General features: G+C 43.6%; 1 protein-coding gene across 1 annotated transcript in view; it reads right to left on the bottom strand.

Annotated features, from left to right (window-relative positions):
* Positions 1–2,772: 2,772 nt before the first annotated feature.
* The window catches only part of LOC132831473 (serine/threonine-protein phosphatase 6 regulatory subunit 3-like), a 92,971-nt gene continuing 76,552 nt past the window's right edge, over positions 2,773–19,191 (bottom strand). Inside the window, exons 21-23 of the mRNA XM_060849636.1 lie at positions 15,805–15,994; positions 13,418–13,540; positions 2,773–2,988 (exon numbers count right to left, since the gene is read on the bottom strand). Of these exons, the coding sequence (XP_060705619.1) occupies positions 2,985–2,988; positions 13,418–13,540; positions 15,805–15,994 (317 nt within the window). The 3' untranslated portion in view covers positions 2,773–2,984. The remainder of the gene's footprint in view (positions 2,989–13,417; positions 13,541–15,804; positions 15,995–19,191) is intronic.

The following is a 19,191-nucleotide window of genomic DNA, read 5'->3' on the forward strand; positions in this document are numbered from 1 at the left end:
ATAAAATTCCAATGAATGATTCTCCTCGAGCTGGTGGCTTACCAGCCAATTAAACTGGCACTTAGGCATGAACTGCTTCAGACATATCACACCCAGGTTCGAGAGCAGAAAACTTAACATGGAGAATTAATGTATTTTCCTCTTTGGGCAGAGATATGAGCTGCATTCACTCTCTGAATCTCTGCAGCAGACCACCTAACCCCTGCTCCTTGGGAGTTTCAAACAGTCGCCTACAAGTCAACACGAAACTCAAGAATGCCGTTTCACGAGCATATTCCAACAAAAGATCAAAAATATCCTCATATTACAGGCTTTAAGTATCCTCATATACAAGACTCAAAATAACAGAGAGGATATTCTAAAGTTGCATCATAGAAGAGACCTACTCTTTCAGAGTCATTTACAATAAATGCCATTAAATCCACCGCTGCCCAAGACCAGTGCAGAGTTGTTGGGCTACTAGGATGACAACCTAGATGATAAGTAAACTTGTTTTTTTTTAAGCTGCTTGCTTCCAAGAGATACTTTCTCCTCATTGACTCTCACAACAAAACACAAGCTGCTAATGCACGCTTGCAGGGAGAGGTTCATGTATGGCCTGCAGTAGAAATGACTACAGGTCACATGTGCAATTTCTCCACAGTCTATAGGTCCATGTGGTTTTAGGGAGGTTTGATAAAAGATAGACCATCTTATCCTCAAGGAGGGGGTGGGGAGTTTCTTAATGACTCTCCTGTCCTGAGCGGGATGTTTTCCCATTCCCCCCACTCAAGATGGCAAGGATTGGACTGTCTGTGCTTATTAATGGTACAAGGTCTGTAGATGGCAGATGATAACATGCGGCATTCACCCATGCTGCCCTGTTCAAGTGCTGGCAAACCTTGGTGGGGCGTACCCAGGAAATTCCAATACCCACTCCCAGTGGTGATCAATTGTGAGCAGAGGATGGAGCTGGAATTGGACAAACCAACCCCCCCCCCCCAACCCGAAACATGTCTGGGCCCATCTGGAAAGACACCCTGCCAATCCTCTCTCCTCCCCCCCACCCCAGATCTGTTTTTGGAATCCAGCCAATCCTGGACCGTGGAAGGTAGGCCCATCTCTTCCTAAAACATCATTTTGCACAAAAAAAGGTTTTTTTTTCTCTCCATATGAAAATATAGATAACTCACCATTTAATATTTAACACTGATCAGCTCATGGCATCAAAGACCCCAAAAGTTTTGAAACAAGTTGCACGAGAAAGAAACTGGTTGAATATTGTGAAGCAGTTTTCAAAAGGAAAGTGAACCATTTGCCTTGATCACAGCTACTTTGGGGTTGGGTTTCAAGGTATTTGCTACTTGCTGAAGTATTTCACATCAGTCCAAGAACAAAGTTTTACAGCGGTCCATGCCGATGTTATTTACAGTCCAGAACCCCCACCCTCATTACAGTGGGGAGGTTACAGCTCATTCGACAGATAAACGCCGAACATTAATAGCCACCCGCTTCTCTCCCATAGAAAGTGTGGTGGAGCAGCACAGGATGTCAGCAGCTTTTATTGCTCCTCGTCTTCGCTCTTTGAATGTAACAGGAGTTGGAAGAGCTTCAAGCTAACAGAAGGAAGGCTTAAAAAAAAAGTCACACAGCTGGATCTCACTGTCTCAAATCCAACTTAAGATTGGCTCCTGAACTGAAATCATTGCGATGCTCACTGTACAACACGAGGAGAGGAACACCTTGGTTTAGCGTCACACTCTTATCCACACAATGGCAGCTGGAAACTTTTACAAGCAGCGACTTCTGGGTTTGCAAGGCAGGAATTCCTGATGACACTGCGTGTACGCTCAGGTTTTAACCGCAATCGCTTTGCTGATTGAATTCAAAAGCTTATTGTGTAGCACATAGAGAAAGTGAATTTTTTTCGGGGGGGGGGTGGTGGTTGGGCTCCCTCATGTGAGTTTTACTGACTTTACAATTAATGTACATTATGGCAAGATTAAGAAGCCCGTATATGCTCACCTTTTGTGAGTGCAACTCTGTCCCTGTTACATTCTGCGGAAGTTCGAGAAAACGAGAATCTGTCCAGCATTTGATGCCAATTGCTCCAAACAGACCCCTCTGACTGTAAATAAGAGAGCTGGGGTGCTTTGTGGCTTATGGAGACCCCCAAACTTCTCGTCACATGGCTTCAAGAACCAAAGAATGAACGAAAAGTTATCCCATTAATCATGAGACCCCGAGACCCAGAGACCCAACCAGCAGATGTACCTTTGGGTCCCTTAACCGATGACAGAGATCCCTACTCCCTCATTAATCCGGTTCAGACTTGGATCTGAAAGGAAGGTGTAAAACTGTTGTCTGATTCTCAATGTGGTTTTCATTTATCAAACTGTGTGTTTTTGTGGTGATTTGTTGGGGGTGAGGGGCAGGGGGTGGGAAGGGGAAGCAGTTGAGGCATGAATCCATAAGATCTCTACACCAAGAGCTTATCTTTGCAAGATAAATTCAAAGAAAAATATTTAATTCCACTGCCCCCCTTGTTCTCCACTTCCCCCCCACCCCCCAGTATTAGAGAGAGAACATAAGCCCTCTTTTCAAACTCGCCTTTGTTACAATGGGTGCAGCACTGGAGCATGCTGCTTCATCTGTATACCTTTCGTTATACAGACTTCTCTCCTTGGATTCCATGAGCTGAGTTACACATATTGTATTGCTGGTTTATAATAAGCCTCACCCCCTCCCTCCCTCCCTCTCCATGCCACCCACCCTCCCTCCCACCCACCCCCTCAATCTTTGTCGAATCAGTGCAGCCCAGAGATTTTCCCCCGGGAAGGTGAAGTCTTGATGGCTCTCACGGCAATGCCCAGCCGATCAGCAGAGAGTGAAGAGACCAGCTCCCGCACCCGGACTGGGACAATCCGGGAGGAGGCGGAGGAGAGGAGGGGGGTTTCCATTCAGGGATGCACCGAGAAGCACTTTCCTTGTCGTTCTCTGTGGTGTTACCTACAGAAGAAGAAATGTGATTTAAACAGAAAGGCACAAATTCCGACACAGCTTCAACCCCCAACAACCTTTCCTTGACATACTGACTCCCACTGCAAGGTGGGTCGATGCGAACAGTTCACACTCAGTACCAGTATCCTACTTCAACTTCAGTCTAGAATCACTCCAGTGTGAAAACAGGCCACTTGGCCCAACAAGTGCACACCAGCACTCTGAAGAGCGTCCCATCCAGACTCACCCTGCTACCCAATCGCAGTAGCCCTGCATTTCCCATGGCTAATTCACCAATCCTGTACATCCCTGGACATGATGAGCAATTTAACATGGCCAATCCACCCAAGTCTATACTGAGGATGTTGGCAATGCATTTGGTGTAGAATATCCAGCGTGACATTCTACAAGTATTTGAAAGGAAAGGAGTAAATAAAGTGAGGATTGTTGTACTAGAGAGTGACAATGCTGCTAATAGAGGTCATGAGGAAATTTTTTGCTTCTGTCTTCACTGTGTGATTACGGTATTTATTCCAGTAACAGCTATAAACCAGGAGGTGGAAGGAAGAGGGAATCTTGGTGAAATGCCATTCACCAGTGAAGGGGTAATGAGCAAGCTGATGAGAGATACAGGCTGACATGTCCCTGGTCCCTTGCTTTAAAATGGATGATCACTGAGGTTGGGTGTAAATTTTCCAAAGATCTGGTCAGACTGGAAGGTGGCAAATATAATTCCCCTCTTCGAGGTCGGGATAGAGAGGCAGAAAACAGGAAACTACAAGTCATTTAGCTTGACCTCGCCACTGGAGTCGATGATTAATGAGGTTATAGCCAGGCACTTCAAACATTCAAGGCAATCAGGAAGAGTCAGCATAGTTTTGTAAAAGGGAAATCATGTTTAATAATTTATCAGAGATCGCTAAAGATATGGAATTTACTGTGAATAAAGGGGAGACTGTGGATGTATTATATTTTTAAAATGCCTTCAAGAAATCCAAGTTCCATATAAAAGGAAAGCAATACAGGAACTCATACTATAGATGGTATTAGCAGGGATAGAGATTTGACTGGCTGGCACAGAACAAAGTATTCACTGGAGGCAATTCAGAGAAGCTTTACTACGTTGATACCTGGCACGAGCAGCTTGCCTTGGGGAAAGGGTGCACAAACCACCAGAGGTACAGGTTCGATGCCCACCTCGGGCAACTGTCTGTGTGGAGTTTGCACATTCTCCCCGTGTCTGCGTGGGTTTCCTCCGGGTGCTCCGATTTCCTCCCACAGTCCAAAGATGTGCAGGTCAGTTGAATTGGCCATGCTAAATTGCCCGTAGTGTTAAGTGCATTAGTCAGAGGGAAATGGGTCTGGGTGGTTTACTCTTTGAAGGGTCGGTGTGGACTGGTTGGGCCGAAGGGCCTGTTTCCACACTGTAGGGAATCTATTCTAAAACCAGGCTTGTTTTATTGGAATTTTTTCAGGTGAGGAATGATTTAGAGTCATACCGCACAAACAGTCTCTTCGGTCCAACCAGACCATGCTGACCATAATCCCAAACTAAACTACTTCCACCTCTATGCGCTTGGCCCATTTCCCTGCACACATTCCTTATGCACGGACTTAACTAAATGCCTTTTAGCCATTGTGACTGTACCTGCATCAATCACTTCCACTGGAGAGTCATTTCACACATGAACCATCCTGAGCGAAAAAAAACTGCCCCTTCATATCTTTTTTTCAAATCTCTCTCTTCTCACCTTAAAAACATATCCCCTAGTCTTGAAATCCCGCACCATATGGAAGACACCTGTCATTCACCTTTATCTACATCCCTCGGTAAGGTCACCCCTCAATGTAGAAATGTCCTAGCCTCCTCCTCTAACTCAAACCCTCCATTCCTGGCAACAGCCTGGTAAATCTCTTCTGAACCCTCTCCTGCTTAATGATATCCTTCCTATCACAGGGCGACCAGAACTGGACGTTATTCCAGAAGAGACCCCACCAGCTCCTGGACTCAAAGGTACGAGCAATGAGGTATTGATTGATTGAAGTATATAGGATTCTGAATAATCTTTAAAAAGGTGGGCAAGGAAAGGATGTTTCCTCTTGGAAGTCTGCTTGGAACTAGATGGCAATATTTAGAGATTAGACATCACCTTTTTAGGTCAGATAGGGAGAACATTTTTCTTTGAAGCTTGCACAACTTTGAATCTTTCTGCCTCAGAAGGTGGAGGAGGAGGAGGGGGGTCATTGCATTTCTTCTTAAGGTGCGGGAAGATCAATTCTCATGCTTATCAAGAAATTAAAGTCATCAAGGTGGATGGGGATGTGAAACTTGAAACACAAACACAATCTTACTGATCGGCTTATTCCTGCTCCTAATTCATAATTTAGGAAGCATTTCTTCATAGAGTTATAACAAAATTTTGAACTTTCCCTCAAAAAAAAACTCTCAGGTCAATGCAAAATTCAAAATTGAAGGACTGGATAATACTCAAAATTACCCTGTGAAAGGAACAGTGCTCAGGTTTCAGGTCAATGAATTTTTGTTAGAACATTGATTTTGCCATCAACCTGAAATATCAGTTCAGTTTCTCTGTTGACAGACATGGCCTGACCTTGAGTGGCACAGTCTGGAAGCTAGGTTGGTGGGATGGAGTTGAGATAGAGATCAACCATGATGTAAATAAATAGCAGAACAGACTCAAGAGCTGAATGGCCTCCACCTTTCCCATTGATTGTGGTGGCAGCAACAGTGTGTCCTCTTTTGACATCTAGATACGCAGACATATTTTCCATTATATTGAACACAAACATGGCGTATTTCATGCCTTAGCACATAGTCAGCAAAGAGAATTGTATCTTTACTATAACCCCGGGATGAGAATACAAACCTAACGCAGACTGGAACCTGCCGCTCTGATTTGCTGGTCTGCACAGCTCATTAAGGTTCGGTTTTTACTAACAACCATCAGAGGGAGCTGCGATTCCAATATTCCAGCAGGTGATTTTTTTTAAAAAAACCCATCAATCTGAAGACCATTCCCTGCAGCCGCTCCAAAGAGCCAGCCGGGAGTGACATAATCAGGTTCTCTCCTCACCCTGACTATTGCAAACCACACCGATTAATCAATTTGATGAATCAATTAGGTTCATAAAGTGACAGTGGATGTGTACCGTGCTCCAGCCGGTAGCTTGTTCCAGTTAGATGGATGAGGAGGAATGGGGGGTGGGGTGGGGTGAGGTGAGGTGAGGTGAGGGTTCACAATTTCAACATTACATACAGTCAGACCCAGTTTAAAGACCAAGTAGTGGTTCCCTAAACCGGGAAACAGTGGACACCATGCAATTTGTACGGGGGCCACCAGTTCACCAAATCACTTCAAACGAGAGATAGAATGTCCTTGCTTGGGGTGGACTTTACCTTTTACAAAGAGGTACTCAGGAAATTAAGGGTCATTGTGATTTTCTGCAACTGCGTGGTTGGGACATAGAAAACTCTCCCAAATGCTTCCCATCAAATCGATCTGTGCTTTTAGACCAGTTTTTCACTAACTCCAGGACAGCATGGCATTTTTAGTGAGGTGAAGAGCAAAATACATGACATCAGTTACTCCCATTGCTTGGGAGAGGCAAGATGGACTACTACGTCTTTATTTAACCATTAATGCTCTGATGATGTTCCACTGCACTGGAGAGGGTGGGTGGGGACACGGACCTTGCCTGTACTGCAAGGGCTGTCATATGTTTACTCTGCAGAAGTTAGAAACAAAAGCTGCAACATGTACAGTCGGAGGCTGTAGGGCTGAAGTTCACTTTTCTCAATCACAGCCATGCCATGCAGGGATTCATGAAGCGTGAAAGATTGAACTTACATTTATACAGAGGTTTTCATCACCACAGACGTCCTAAAACATTCCCACAGTCAACGGAAGTGCTGTAGGAAATACAGCAGTCAATTTGCATGCATTGAGCTTCAATAGCATGTGAAAACAGCAGATAATTTGTCTGCAGTGACGTTGATTGTGCGACAAATTAACCAGGGCACCAGTGAGAGAACACAGCTGTACTGCTTCAAAATAGTGCCAGGGCTGTTTTTAAATCCACCCGACGGGGAAGCGTTCAGTTTACCATCTCATCTCAAAGTTCGCACCTCCATCGGAGCAGCACCTGCCTGGATGTTTGTGTTCGAGCGTTCTAGAGTGAGGTTTGAACCACCACAGCCTGCTGGCTCAGGGCAGGCCTGCTACCAGTCAGACAAAGCTGACTCACAAAGGAAGGGCACCTATTCTAGGTCAAGGAGGACATGTCTCTCTCACTCATCCTTTTATGGCCAGCCACCAGAAACCATTTACCACTTCTCGGCCAGGGTAGATGGATAGTTTTGAAAGGGAGCAGAAGAATAAACGCAGTCTCTTACTGAAGGACCAACATCACTCTCCAGGTATAAAATGCACTGCATTAACTGATTAATTCATCCTCAATGTCACTGGACTGAGCCTTGAAGTGTGGAGGGCAATCAGTCATCTGGAAGGGACTGCAGTTTGATCAACAGCGGTTGTCAGTATAAACCTCTGGGTAGTTTACTGAAGCAACAAAGCAGCCAGGAATAGACCACCATTTGGAGACAGAATGGTGAACTGTGCAAGGCAAACAGAGAGGAGGAAGAAGTTTCAAACTATTCCTCTACCTGCTGGGTTAGTCTTATATCATTGCAGCGATGTGCCTTCAAGTGATCATACTGGAAAGAGAGGATTCTAAAGGATAGACACCTAGAGTGGAGCACGAGGATAGGGGCTGATGATTTAGAATGGAAGTGAGGAGAAATTTCCTCAGTTGGAGAGTTGAGAATCTTTGGAATTTGTTTGTAAATGCTCCAGCATTGAAAATGTGAGCAGCTGACAATAAGTGGATCTCAGCTCGCTCAGGAAATTAAGGCAAATCAAATGCTGTGCTTCTGCCATTTTGACGTGTACACATGGTCACTCCTCCGCTAGAAGATGAGGCGATAAGTATTAGAAAGATATTGAACCTTGATCAGCATTGTGACTAAGCTCATGACAAGGGCACTTTGAGATGGGCCAATAGGAGCTGGTCTTGCGCGAGAAAGCAGAAAACAATGTGAATACCATAGCCTGACAAATCCTAAAAGAATAAGGCTCAAGGGGCTCAAAGTCCAACTCCTGTTCCTTTTACTTAATAAAAATTAAGTGCTGGATAAACCCAGCAAGTTGAACAGTATCCATTCGGAGTTCCAAAGAAGAGTTATATCAGATTAGAAACCTTAATTTTGTTTCTTCCTCCAAAGATACTGCCAGTTTAGTTTGGGACTGTGGTCAGCATGGACTGGTTGGACTGAAGGGTCTGTTTCCGTGCTGACTGACTCAAAGTGATTAGATTAGATTACTTACAGTGTGGAAACAGGCCTTTCGGCCCAACAAGTCCACACCGACCCGCCGAAGTGCAACCCACCCATACCCCTACATTTACCCCTTACCTAACACTATGGGCAATTTAGCATGGCCAATTCACCTGACCCGCACATCTTTGGACTGTGGGAGGAAACCGGAGCACCCGGAGGAAACCCACGCAGACACGGGGTGAACGTGAAAACTCCACACAGTCAGTCGCCCGAGTCGGGAATTGAACCCGGGTCTCAGGCGGTGTGAGGCAGCAATGCTAACCACTGTGCCACCGTGTTGTGTTTCTACACCACTGTTTTTATTTTAGATCTCCAGCAGTCACAACACTTGGTTTTTATTTGACAGGCGAATCATTCCTTTGCTAATGTGGTTAAGCAGCATAATAGCCTCTACCTAAAACACCTCCACAAAAGGTCTGAAGCTCTCAAGGGCCAGGCATGATGCAGGTACAGGACTCAAACACTGCTCTGACGAGATACCACCTCCTTCCTTAGTAGTGGCAGTAGAGAGAGCGAGGTAGCAGTCCTGACATCTTCAACTTGAAGTTCACCAAAAATAAAAGGTGGAATCTCAGAATATAACTCCACTCCACCTCCAGACAAAAAACTACCAACAAAATGTCAATCCCAGGCTGTGAAAGCAGAGTGCCACTTATTCAGTCACCAATGACCCCATCATGAATGAATACAACGCAATCCTCAAAGCTCTGGTAAAGAGCCTCAAATCCTGTGTAATAAAATTGGAATTTAACTCATTCAGGCGCGGTCAGCCAAGAGCTCCATTCCTACTCTCCTGTGCCTCTTGGTGGCGCTTTGAAAGAGATTGATGAATCAGCGCCAGCAAAGCCTCAATGTCCAGACTGCACAAAATGGCTTTGCTGAGGAGACAGAAAAGCACACAGCGAGGGGTCCTTCATGGCCTCCTCCCTCTGCACTGAGTTCAATTAGGGTCCCAGAGATTAAACAACAACGCTGCATGCAACCTAATGAAAGACTTATGAAGATCAGGGACAAAACTCAGAATATAAAAAGAGGTAAAGCTTATAAATAGCCTGGGAACATGAGAGGAAGTCATGGTAAAATGCCAATTATAGGCATTGCAAAACACAAAAACACATTAAACAGCTGGAATAACATTAGACAGGTCAGGCAGTGAGAGAAGCATACCACCAGAAACTGACGGAATGAATGGGTGTGGGGAAACAGTTACCCCAAATAAAAGTACACAAAGTATGTAGCATAAGAAATAAAGAAATGGGTTCGTATTTTAGCATAAAGGTAGCCATTATAAACACCTGGTTAGAAGCTTGGCTTGACAGGGAATTAAATGTTCCAGGCTACAGGACTGAATCAGGAAAGGAGGAAGAATAGCAATATTGTTTGAAAGGCACTGTGACAGCTGTGAGGAGATAGGGCTTCATAGGAAGAATGAATGTACAGGAGCAAGAGTTTAGGTAGAACAAGAGGACAGGAAAAGCTACAACACTCTGTGGACAGTTGACTACAGATCTGACTCAAGGATGTGCAGAAACTACAGAGATCGGGGGCGGGGGGGGGGGGGGAAACAAGTGCAAGAGATGAGGTTATAACAGAAGTTCTGAATTTTTTTGGAGACTGGCAAAAGCAGATTAATCTGAAAGCTCTTGCAAATTATTAGAAGGAGTTCACTGTCCAATATGTGGAAAGGGATAAACTTAGTCCTACACAGAGATATGAATCAGGTTGAATTAACAACCTCATGGTAAAGGAATATTATTGAAAATAGCGATGATAATATGAATAAATTTGGTATTACGTTTGAGTGTTTCAACTTTGCAAGACTACACATCAAGGCCAAAGCATATATCATCCCAATGTGTGAGCTGTTGTGTGCAGATGACACTGTGGTGGCATCCTGTACGGAGATTCATCTGCAACAGACTGGGCCTGGCCTGTAAGGCATTTGGACTGACAATTAACCTTAGACCAAAGTTAAGGCCAGGAGGTAGTGACCCCACCTTCTGTCAAAATTGACCACCTCACAAAATCGGCATCCTCGCATATCTTGGAACAACTACCAGAAACATTTCCTTTGATCACAAAATCAGCAGCAGGCTTGTCAAGACTGCAGTTATCATGGCAAAGCTCAGGCGTTGAGTGTGAAACAACAGCACACCTCTGCAAGGCAAGGAAAGCAACTCTGCTGCCTCCAACCAATTTTGGGCATCTTCTGGAAGAACAGGGTACCAAACAGGAAAGTCCAACAATGAGCAGGAATCCCAGGAATGCCCCAGGATCAGCAGCGACTCCATTGGCTGGGTCACAAGAACTGAGTAAACGATGGTCTCACCACGAAAGATGAGTGACATGGTGAGCTTGCCATTGGCATAAGGTCAACTGGTTGCTCACGCCTAGGATGCAAGGATGTCCCCAAGCAGGACCACAAGTTGACCATGGTCAGAGTTGATACATACGAAGTCTTCGCTGCTAACTAGAGTGCTTGGAACAAGAGATCAAGAATAGCTTGGAATAAGCAGAAGACAAAAGAAATGAATGAATGATGGAAGAGAGAATCGGCAAAAGGCAAAAAAAACTTGGACAATCATAGGTCAATACTATTCCTCTGCACTGGGTATTAAAGGGACTGCCATTCATGAATTGATTTCTCCAGCTCGAACACAGACTGAATCCAGAAATGACATACAGCCAGCAGAAGTCATCACCTCCAGAGACAGATGGATGCAATCAAGTTGGGTTTGAGGGGGAGAATCATGATTAACAAAGGTAAACCTCAAAAGGATGAGAAATAACTGGACCCCCTTAAACAGGGCTGAGACACAAGAGCTAAACCTACACAGTAGGCAATATTCAAGTAGTATATGTTGCAATACAACATCAGTGCAACCTCAAAATTTCTACTGTTGGCATTGCTATCTCTTCAGAGATTTTCCAAGTATATCAAGAAACATTGTGTTCTGGTGAGTATGGGTCCAAGATGATGATAATAGAATGGATAATAAAGTCTGAATAACTCCTATTTTTAAATAAGGAAATGTCAGAACTGTTAAACGAGTACTCTTTGCATAGTGGGAACACCAAAAAATGCCAGCAGTAGAAGGAAATATAAAAATAAGCTAAGTGTGATATTGGTAGAGTTTCTGTGCAGTTTTGGGCACATTACAGGAAGATGAGTGTGCATTGGAAAAAGTGGGGAAGCAGTTTGCAAGTATTGTCCCAGGGATGAGAAACTTCAGTTGAGCATGGATTGAAGGAATTGGGACTTATCTCTTTGGAGAGAAGGCCATGAGATCTGGCAGAGGTTGTCAAAATCATGAGCCGGTTGGATACAGTGGATAAATACCTGCTTGCAAAAAGGAACGAGAACAAGACAACGGAGATTTAAAATGATTTACAAAAAGAGCAAATGTGACAAAAGGAAAATCTTTTTCGCAGTGAGTGGTTAGTGTCTGAAATGCATTACCTCAAAGTATGGTGGAGGCAGGTTCAATTGAGAAATTCCAGAGCACACTGGATGGTTATTTGGACAGAAATAATATGCAAGGGTATGGGAGAACAGTAGAAGGTTGGCACTATATAACAATGCTCATTTGAATAACCAGTGCAAACACGATGGACTGAATGGCCTTGTTCTGTGCCATAATAATTCTGCGATTTTATTCATGTCAACCATAACAAGATAATATCCTTAACGAGTTGAGAAATTAGATGACTACATATCTTAAACGTTGTGGTTATGTTGAAGCCCAGAAATTCAAAACGACATTACCATAAAATTTTATAAAAGATACGTTCATGTGGAACATATTGAAGTTCTATGTTGCTCAAGGACATATAGACAGGGTGGTTAAAACGGTGTTTGGCACACTTGCCTTCATTGCTCAGTCCTTTGAGTATAGGAGTTGGGAAGTCATGTTGCAGTTGTACAGGACATTGGTGAGGCCTCTTCTGGAGTACTGTGTCCAATTCTGGTCACGCAGTTATAGGAAGGATATCATTAAGCTGGAGAGGGTTCAAGAGATTTACCAGATGTTGCCAGGTAGGGAAGGTTTGAGATATTAAGAAAAGGTTGGATTGGCTGGGACTTTCTTCACTGGAATGTAGGCAGTTGAGGGGCAATTTGATAAAAGTTTATAAAATAAATAGACTTAATGGTAGTTGTCTTTTCCCTAAGAAGGGGGCTTTCAAGATTAGGGGCACATTTTTAAGGTGAGAGGAGAGAGATTTAAAAAAGACGAAGGACAAATTTTGTTTACACAGAGGGTGGTTTGCATGTGGAATGAACTTCCTGAGAAAGCGGTGGATGTGGGCACAGTTACAACGTTTAAGAGACATTTAGGTAAGTACATGAATAGAAAAAGTTTGGAGGGATGTGGGCCAGGAACAGGCAGGTGGGACTAGCTTAGTTTGGGATCATGCTTGGCCGGGACTGGTTGGACCAAAGGGTCAGTTTCCGTGGTGCATGACTACGATTTTATAAATTCCCTGGCATCAATCCCTGGTAATATTTCTTCCAACCTTTCTTCTGTCTGAGTAGTAACAGCACCCTCATTTTTTGTTTTCTGTTCGTTAGACGATTTTTTATTTGTGCTGATGGAGGTTCTTTTTAAACAACTTGCCTGAAATATTTTAGCATCAAATCATATCTTAAAATTTATAACTGCACACCTAATGTTAAGTCCTAACCTATCAGGTCATATTGCCAAAACGAAGAGCCATTAAAATTAGCTGAAGATGCACTGCCTTTAACACCATGTCAGCTGCCCTAGATTAACCTAAACACTCACTTTCTGAAATTATGTTCGCCCAGAACAGACAGACAGACTAGTTAGTCTATAATCCTTTATTCTTTTCATGAGTATCTACATCCCTTTCTTGTTTAACAGTGCTGCATGGTATCTGGGCAACCCATATCCCATTTTTACGGAAGACTGAAAGGTTGTAACTTGAGTCTCTGCAATCTCCTCTGACTTCCTTCAGCAACCTGGCATGTGTGCCATGATCTTTCCCCCGGGAAATTCATACCTCTGTTCTTGCCGTACAGATTCTGAAGCTTGGGGAACTGGACTGGCTTTTGGAGCTTCAGAGCCTTCCTGTACATGTCCTGCTGTAGGTCCAACTTCAGAGGTAGTTAAGGATGCTTCCTCGCTACATCAGAAATTTAAGCAATAGCGTTTCATTAGTAAGGGTGTAGCATCTCTCCAATCCCTTGTAGAAAGCAAAGTTCATTAAATGTTAATTTTATCAATGGAAAAAACATTAGCACTGCCAAAACTCAAAAGGAAAGGAAAGTTTGCATTCCTGAGGCCCCAGAGTGGATGTAAAACATTCGGTGGTGCTATTTTGAACAATCGAGTAGATTTTCCTGACGTTCTGGTATAAAATTATTTCTTCAATCAACAAAAGAACATAGGTAGTGCCCACAACAGCAGATCAGAGGTTATGAACTTGGAAACAAGATATGCAGTTCCTGTCCACCATTCCTGATGAAGGGATCCTGCCCAAAACGTCGATTTTCCTGAAGGCTGCTTGACCTGCTGTGTGTTTCCAGCACCACTCTAATCTAGACTCTGATCTCCAGCATCTGCAGTCCTCGCTTTCGCCTATGTCACCATCTACAAGGCAAAACCAGGAGTGCTAGAGAATATTCCCCACTCGTCTGGATAAGCGAGAGACCCAACAATATTCAGCATCACATCGAGCACCTTAAACATTCACTCCCTCCACCAGCAACACAAGGCGCAGAGTAAAATGTCAAGCTCAACAGCTGCAACCACATGCAAGTTCTCCTCTGGCTCCCAATGGGTCAAAATCCGTGAATTGCCCCTCTACCAGCAAGATTGGGTGTACCTCTAGCACATGCTCACCACCACCCTCTCAAGGGCAATTAATAAATGTTTGGTTAGCCAAAGACACCCAAATTCCATGAATGAAAGAAATAGAAAATGAAAGATAGATTAACTGGTCATTGTCACATTGCTGCAAGTGGGAATACAGTATGTACAAAGTGGCTGCAGTGGTTCCAACATTACAGTGACTACACTTTGAATAATAGTTATTAGGCTGCAAAGTGCCTTGGGGTGTCTAGTGGTTGTGAACATGTATTCACTCCGCTCCCCCACCCCCACAAATGGATTGAAGCCCTGCCTTCAACCACAGCATTTCCCTTTCAAATGCTATCAGAACCAGTGCTAGTTTTACATATACATTCACAAATACTACGGTGTGAATCCTGACTGCAATGATCAGGGTATTGGTTTGAACTAACTTTGAGTTGCTTATCAGTATGTTGAGTTTTATTTTGTTTCTGGCTGTGTTTATTTTTTGTTGTTGAATTTCTAGGGTCTTAGCACCAGGTCCCAGCAAGGGGATTATACCAACGAATCCCTATCCCATCACACCACATTGTAACTCTCAGAATACAGTGACCATCTGATCAATCCCCAACACAGAGGTCAAATGACTAATTCATTTCCGTGCACCACACATGCAAGGACAAATATTTTGAATATTCTGCCTGGAAGCCCCTTAAGAATGCAATCAAAAGACAAGGTGTGAATCTGTCACAGATGTGAGAAAAATTAAGTACCTTCCAGATTTGTATTATGAAGTCGAGAGTGTGATGCTGGAAAAGCACGGCAGGTCAGGCAGTATCCGAGGAGGAGAGTCAATGTTTCAGGCATAAGTCCTTCAGCAGGAATGAGCTCATTTCTAATAAAGGGCTTATGCCCGAAATGTCGATTCTCCTGCTCCTCAGATGCTGCCCTGACTTGTCGTGCTTTTCCAGGACAATAGTCTCGACTCTGATCTCCAGCATCTGCAGTCTTCACTTTCGACTTGTATTATGAATGCCTTGCTTTTACATGGCAGTTTCTTGCAGGTTTTTAATTAAAAAGATGTAACTCTACATTGACTTTTAAGACAGATGCAGAGTAACAGCTACCAGGTAACTGGACTACACTCTAACATCCTCGTTTTCCAGCAGATGCACTGAATGCCCCATAGCAACACTGGCTCTGGATAGCTGAGCGTACACTCTATCATTCTGCAGTTCAACTCATCAAAATGTCAAACACCTCATCACACTGCCTCCTCAAAATACAGCTTCCATTTATAACTCCACTCACCAGCCACAGCCCCAAAAAGTTTGAACTGGCTCTTGCAACTAAAAGTGTGAATGACCTCAGGCTGTAATGGCATTGACAAACATTTGAGATGGTGCCAGGGTTAGTTCTGTCGATCGGTTACAACTCTGGAACCAAATCCAACATGCTCTGATGGCATCAATTAACTGTTCAACCTTGCTAAACATGAGCAAAGGCTGCCTTGTGATCAGCAGATTACAATCAAGACAAACCCACTGCTCAACTTCTTCGTAACAACCACTCAGACACAACATCTTTGATAAATACCTTGTGCGTGTTTTAACTTCCGGACTTTTCACGTCAGAGGGACGGACAGCTTCGGGCATGGAGCCATTCAGAACCATCACATTGTCCACCATATCAGCTTTCTCTGTACCCACATGCGATGTTGTATGCGTCTTTGCATTGGCATCTGGCACCTTTTCGCTCTCTTCGCTGCTTGGTGCAACTGGAGCCTCTGCAAAGCCATTGAAGAAATGGATTTTTACTAATGCTGGACATTGTGTATCTCTTTTTCACCTACTCTCCAATTTTCTCTGCATCACCATTGGTTTGCTAGCGCTAGGTCTTAGGAACACGCTCCCCAGCATAATTCAGCCATTTTTATTTGAGTACCTAGCAGCATGTACTAACAATGTTACTTGATAGTGCAATGTTTAACTGTTGAACCCAGTTTCCTCATCAGAGTCCACAGACGAGATCATTGAGGGATGAGGACAAGATCAAACTGGGAAACACTTGCTCCTACTCAAAAGGAGAACGAGATAGCACAACCTTAAAATAATCAGCAAAAGAAGCAAAAGTGACGTGACAATAAGCTTTTTCTCACACGAGTGGTTAAGGTCTGGAATGCACTTTGTGGTAGTGCGGCAGAGGTTGGGTCAATTGGTGCATTCAAAAAGGAATCAGACTGCTGTCTGAAAAGAAATACACGTGCAAGGTCACAGAGAGAAGGGAGGAGAATGGCGCCAAGGGAAATTAGGAGAGCCAGTACCAACTCCACCTGCACTGTGACAATTCTGCTACACAAATGCACATTCAAGTGGGAGTAAGTAGATACAAGGCAAGAACAGGGACAATGGTAGATTTACCAATTTCCTAACCTAGGACGTTGAGGGTTAAAAAAATCTACAATCACTCCAACCAATCTCATCTCACTGGTCAAAAGACCTTGCTATGAAACTGACCAAAAAACAGAGCTCTGCTTTTAAGAGTCAGAATATTTAATCCTGTTAAGACTTCAAGGCACATTATTCATCCTTTGTATTTGTTCTTATGTCCCAGGGAATAATGTTTCTAAATCTTAATACATATGACATAGTTGTAAAGGTGTTCCTCCACATTTGTCCCCCCCAGAAGTCCATATAGATCACGCCTACCGCTCCGCTCTCATCAATCCTCTTTGCTACTTCTTCAAAAAACTCAATCAAGTTTGTGAGACATGATTTCCCATGCACAAAGCCATGTTGACTATCCCGAATCAGTCCTTGTCTTTCCAAATACATGTACATCCTGTCCCTCAGGATTCCCTCCAACAACTTGCCCATCACTGACATCAGGCTCACTGGTCTATAGTTCCCTGGCTTGTCTTTACCGCTCTTCTTAAACAGTGGCACCACGTTTGTCAACCTCCAGTCTTCCTGCACCTCACCTATGACTATCGATAATACAAATATCTCAGCAAAAGGCCCAGCAATCACTTCCCTAGCTTCCCAAAGAGTTCTAGGGTACACCTGATCAGGTCCTGGGGATTTATCCACTTTGATGTGTTTCAAGACGTCCTCTGTAATATGGACATTTTTCAAGACGTCACCATCTATTTCCCTACAGTCTATATCTTTCGTGTCCTTTTCCACAGCAAACACTGATGCAAAATACTCGTTTAGTTTCTCCCCATCTCCTACGGCTTCACACAAAGACCACCTTGTTGATCTTTGAGGGGCCCTATTCTCTCCCTAGTTACCATTTTGTCCTAAATTATTTGTAAAATCCCTTTGGATTCTCCTTAACCCTATTTACCAAAGCTCTCTTGTGGTCCCTTTTTGCCTTCCTGATTTCCCTCTTAAATACACTCCTACTGCCTTTATACCCTTCTAAGGACTCACTCGATCTATCCTGTCTGTACCTGACATATGCTTCCTTCTTTTTCTTAACCAAAATCTCAATTTCTTTAGTCATCCAGCATTCCCCGTATCTATCAGCCTTTCCTTTCACCCTAACAAGAATAAACTGCCTCTGGACTCTCGGTATCTCATTTCTGAAGGCTTCCCATTTTCTAGCCGTCCCTTTACCTGCGAACATCTGCCCCCAATCGGTATTTGAAAGTTCTAGCCTAATACCATCAAAATTAGCCCCCCCATTTAGAACTTCAACTTTTAGATCTGGTCTATCCTTTTCCATCACTATTTTAAAACTAATAGAATTATGGTCACTGGCCACAAAGTGCTCCCCCACTGACACCTCAGTCACTTGCCCTACCTTATTTCCCAAAAATAGGTTAAGTTTTGCACTTTCTCTAGGAGGTATATCCACATACTGAATCAGAAAGCTTTTCTTGTACATGCTTAACAAATTCCTCTGCACCTAAACCCTTTATGTTTGCAAAGTTAAAATCCCCTACCATAACCACCCTATTATTCTTACAGATAGCTGAGATCTCTTTACAAATTTGTTTTTCAAATTCCCTCTGACTATTAGGGGGTCTATAACACAATCCCAATAAGGTAATCATCACTTTCTTATTTCTCAGTTCAACCCAAATAACTTCCCTGGATGTATTTCCCGAAATATCCTCCCTAAGTACAGCTGTAAAACTATCCCTGATCAAAAACACCATTCCCCCTCCACTCTTGCCTCCCTTTCTATCCTTCCTGTAGCATTTGTATCCTGGAACATTAAGCTGTTAGTCCTGTCAATCCCTGAGCCATGTTTATGAAATTGCTATTTCATTCCCATGATGCTAACCATGCCCTGAGTTCATCTGCCTTCCCTGTTAGATGTCTTGTAATGAAACAAATGTTTAATTTATCAATCCTACCTTGTTCTCTGCTCTGTCCCTGCCTGCCCTGACTGTTTGGCTCACTTCTTTTCTCACCTGTACCAGTCTCAGATTGATTTCTTTCCTCACTATCTCTCTGGGTTCCATCCCCCTCCCCCCACCTTACTAGTTTAAATCCTCCCAAGCAGCTTTAGCAAATCTCTCTGCCAGTATATTAGTCCCCTTCCAAATCAAGTGCAATCCATCCTTCTTGTACAGGACACCTCTATCCCAGAAGAGATTCCAATGATCCAAAAAGTGAATCCTTCTCCCATACACCAGCTCCTCAGCCATGAATTCATCTGCTTTATCCTCCTATTTCTACCCTTACTAGCTCGTAGCATAAGGAGTAATCCAGATATTATTACTCTCAAGGACCTCCTTTTTTAAATTCCTGCCTAACTCTCTATAGTCCCCCTTCAGAATCTCAATCTTTTCCCTTCCTATGTCATTGGTTCCAATGTGTACAATGACCTCCTGCTGGGCCCTCTCCTCCTTGAGAACATTCTGCACCCTCTCGGAGACATCCTTGATCCTGGCACCAGGGAGGCAACATATCATTCTGATTTTTCGCTGCTGGCCACAGAAACGTCTGTCTGTGCCTTGGACTCGAGAGT

This window comes from Hemiscyllium ocellatum, chromosome 33 (genome assembly GCF_020745735.1).
Source record: "Hemiscyllium ocellatum isolate sHemOce1 chromosome 33, sHemOce1.pat.X.cur, whole genome shotgun sequence".
Lineage (NCBI taxonomy): Eukaryota > Metazoa > Chordata > Chondrichthyes > Orectolobiformes > Hemiscylliidae > Hemiscyllium > Hemiscyllium ocellatum.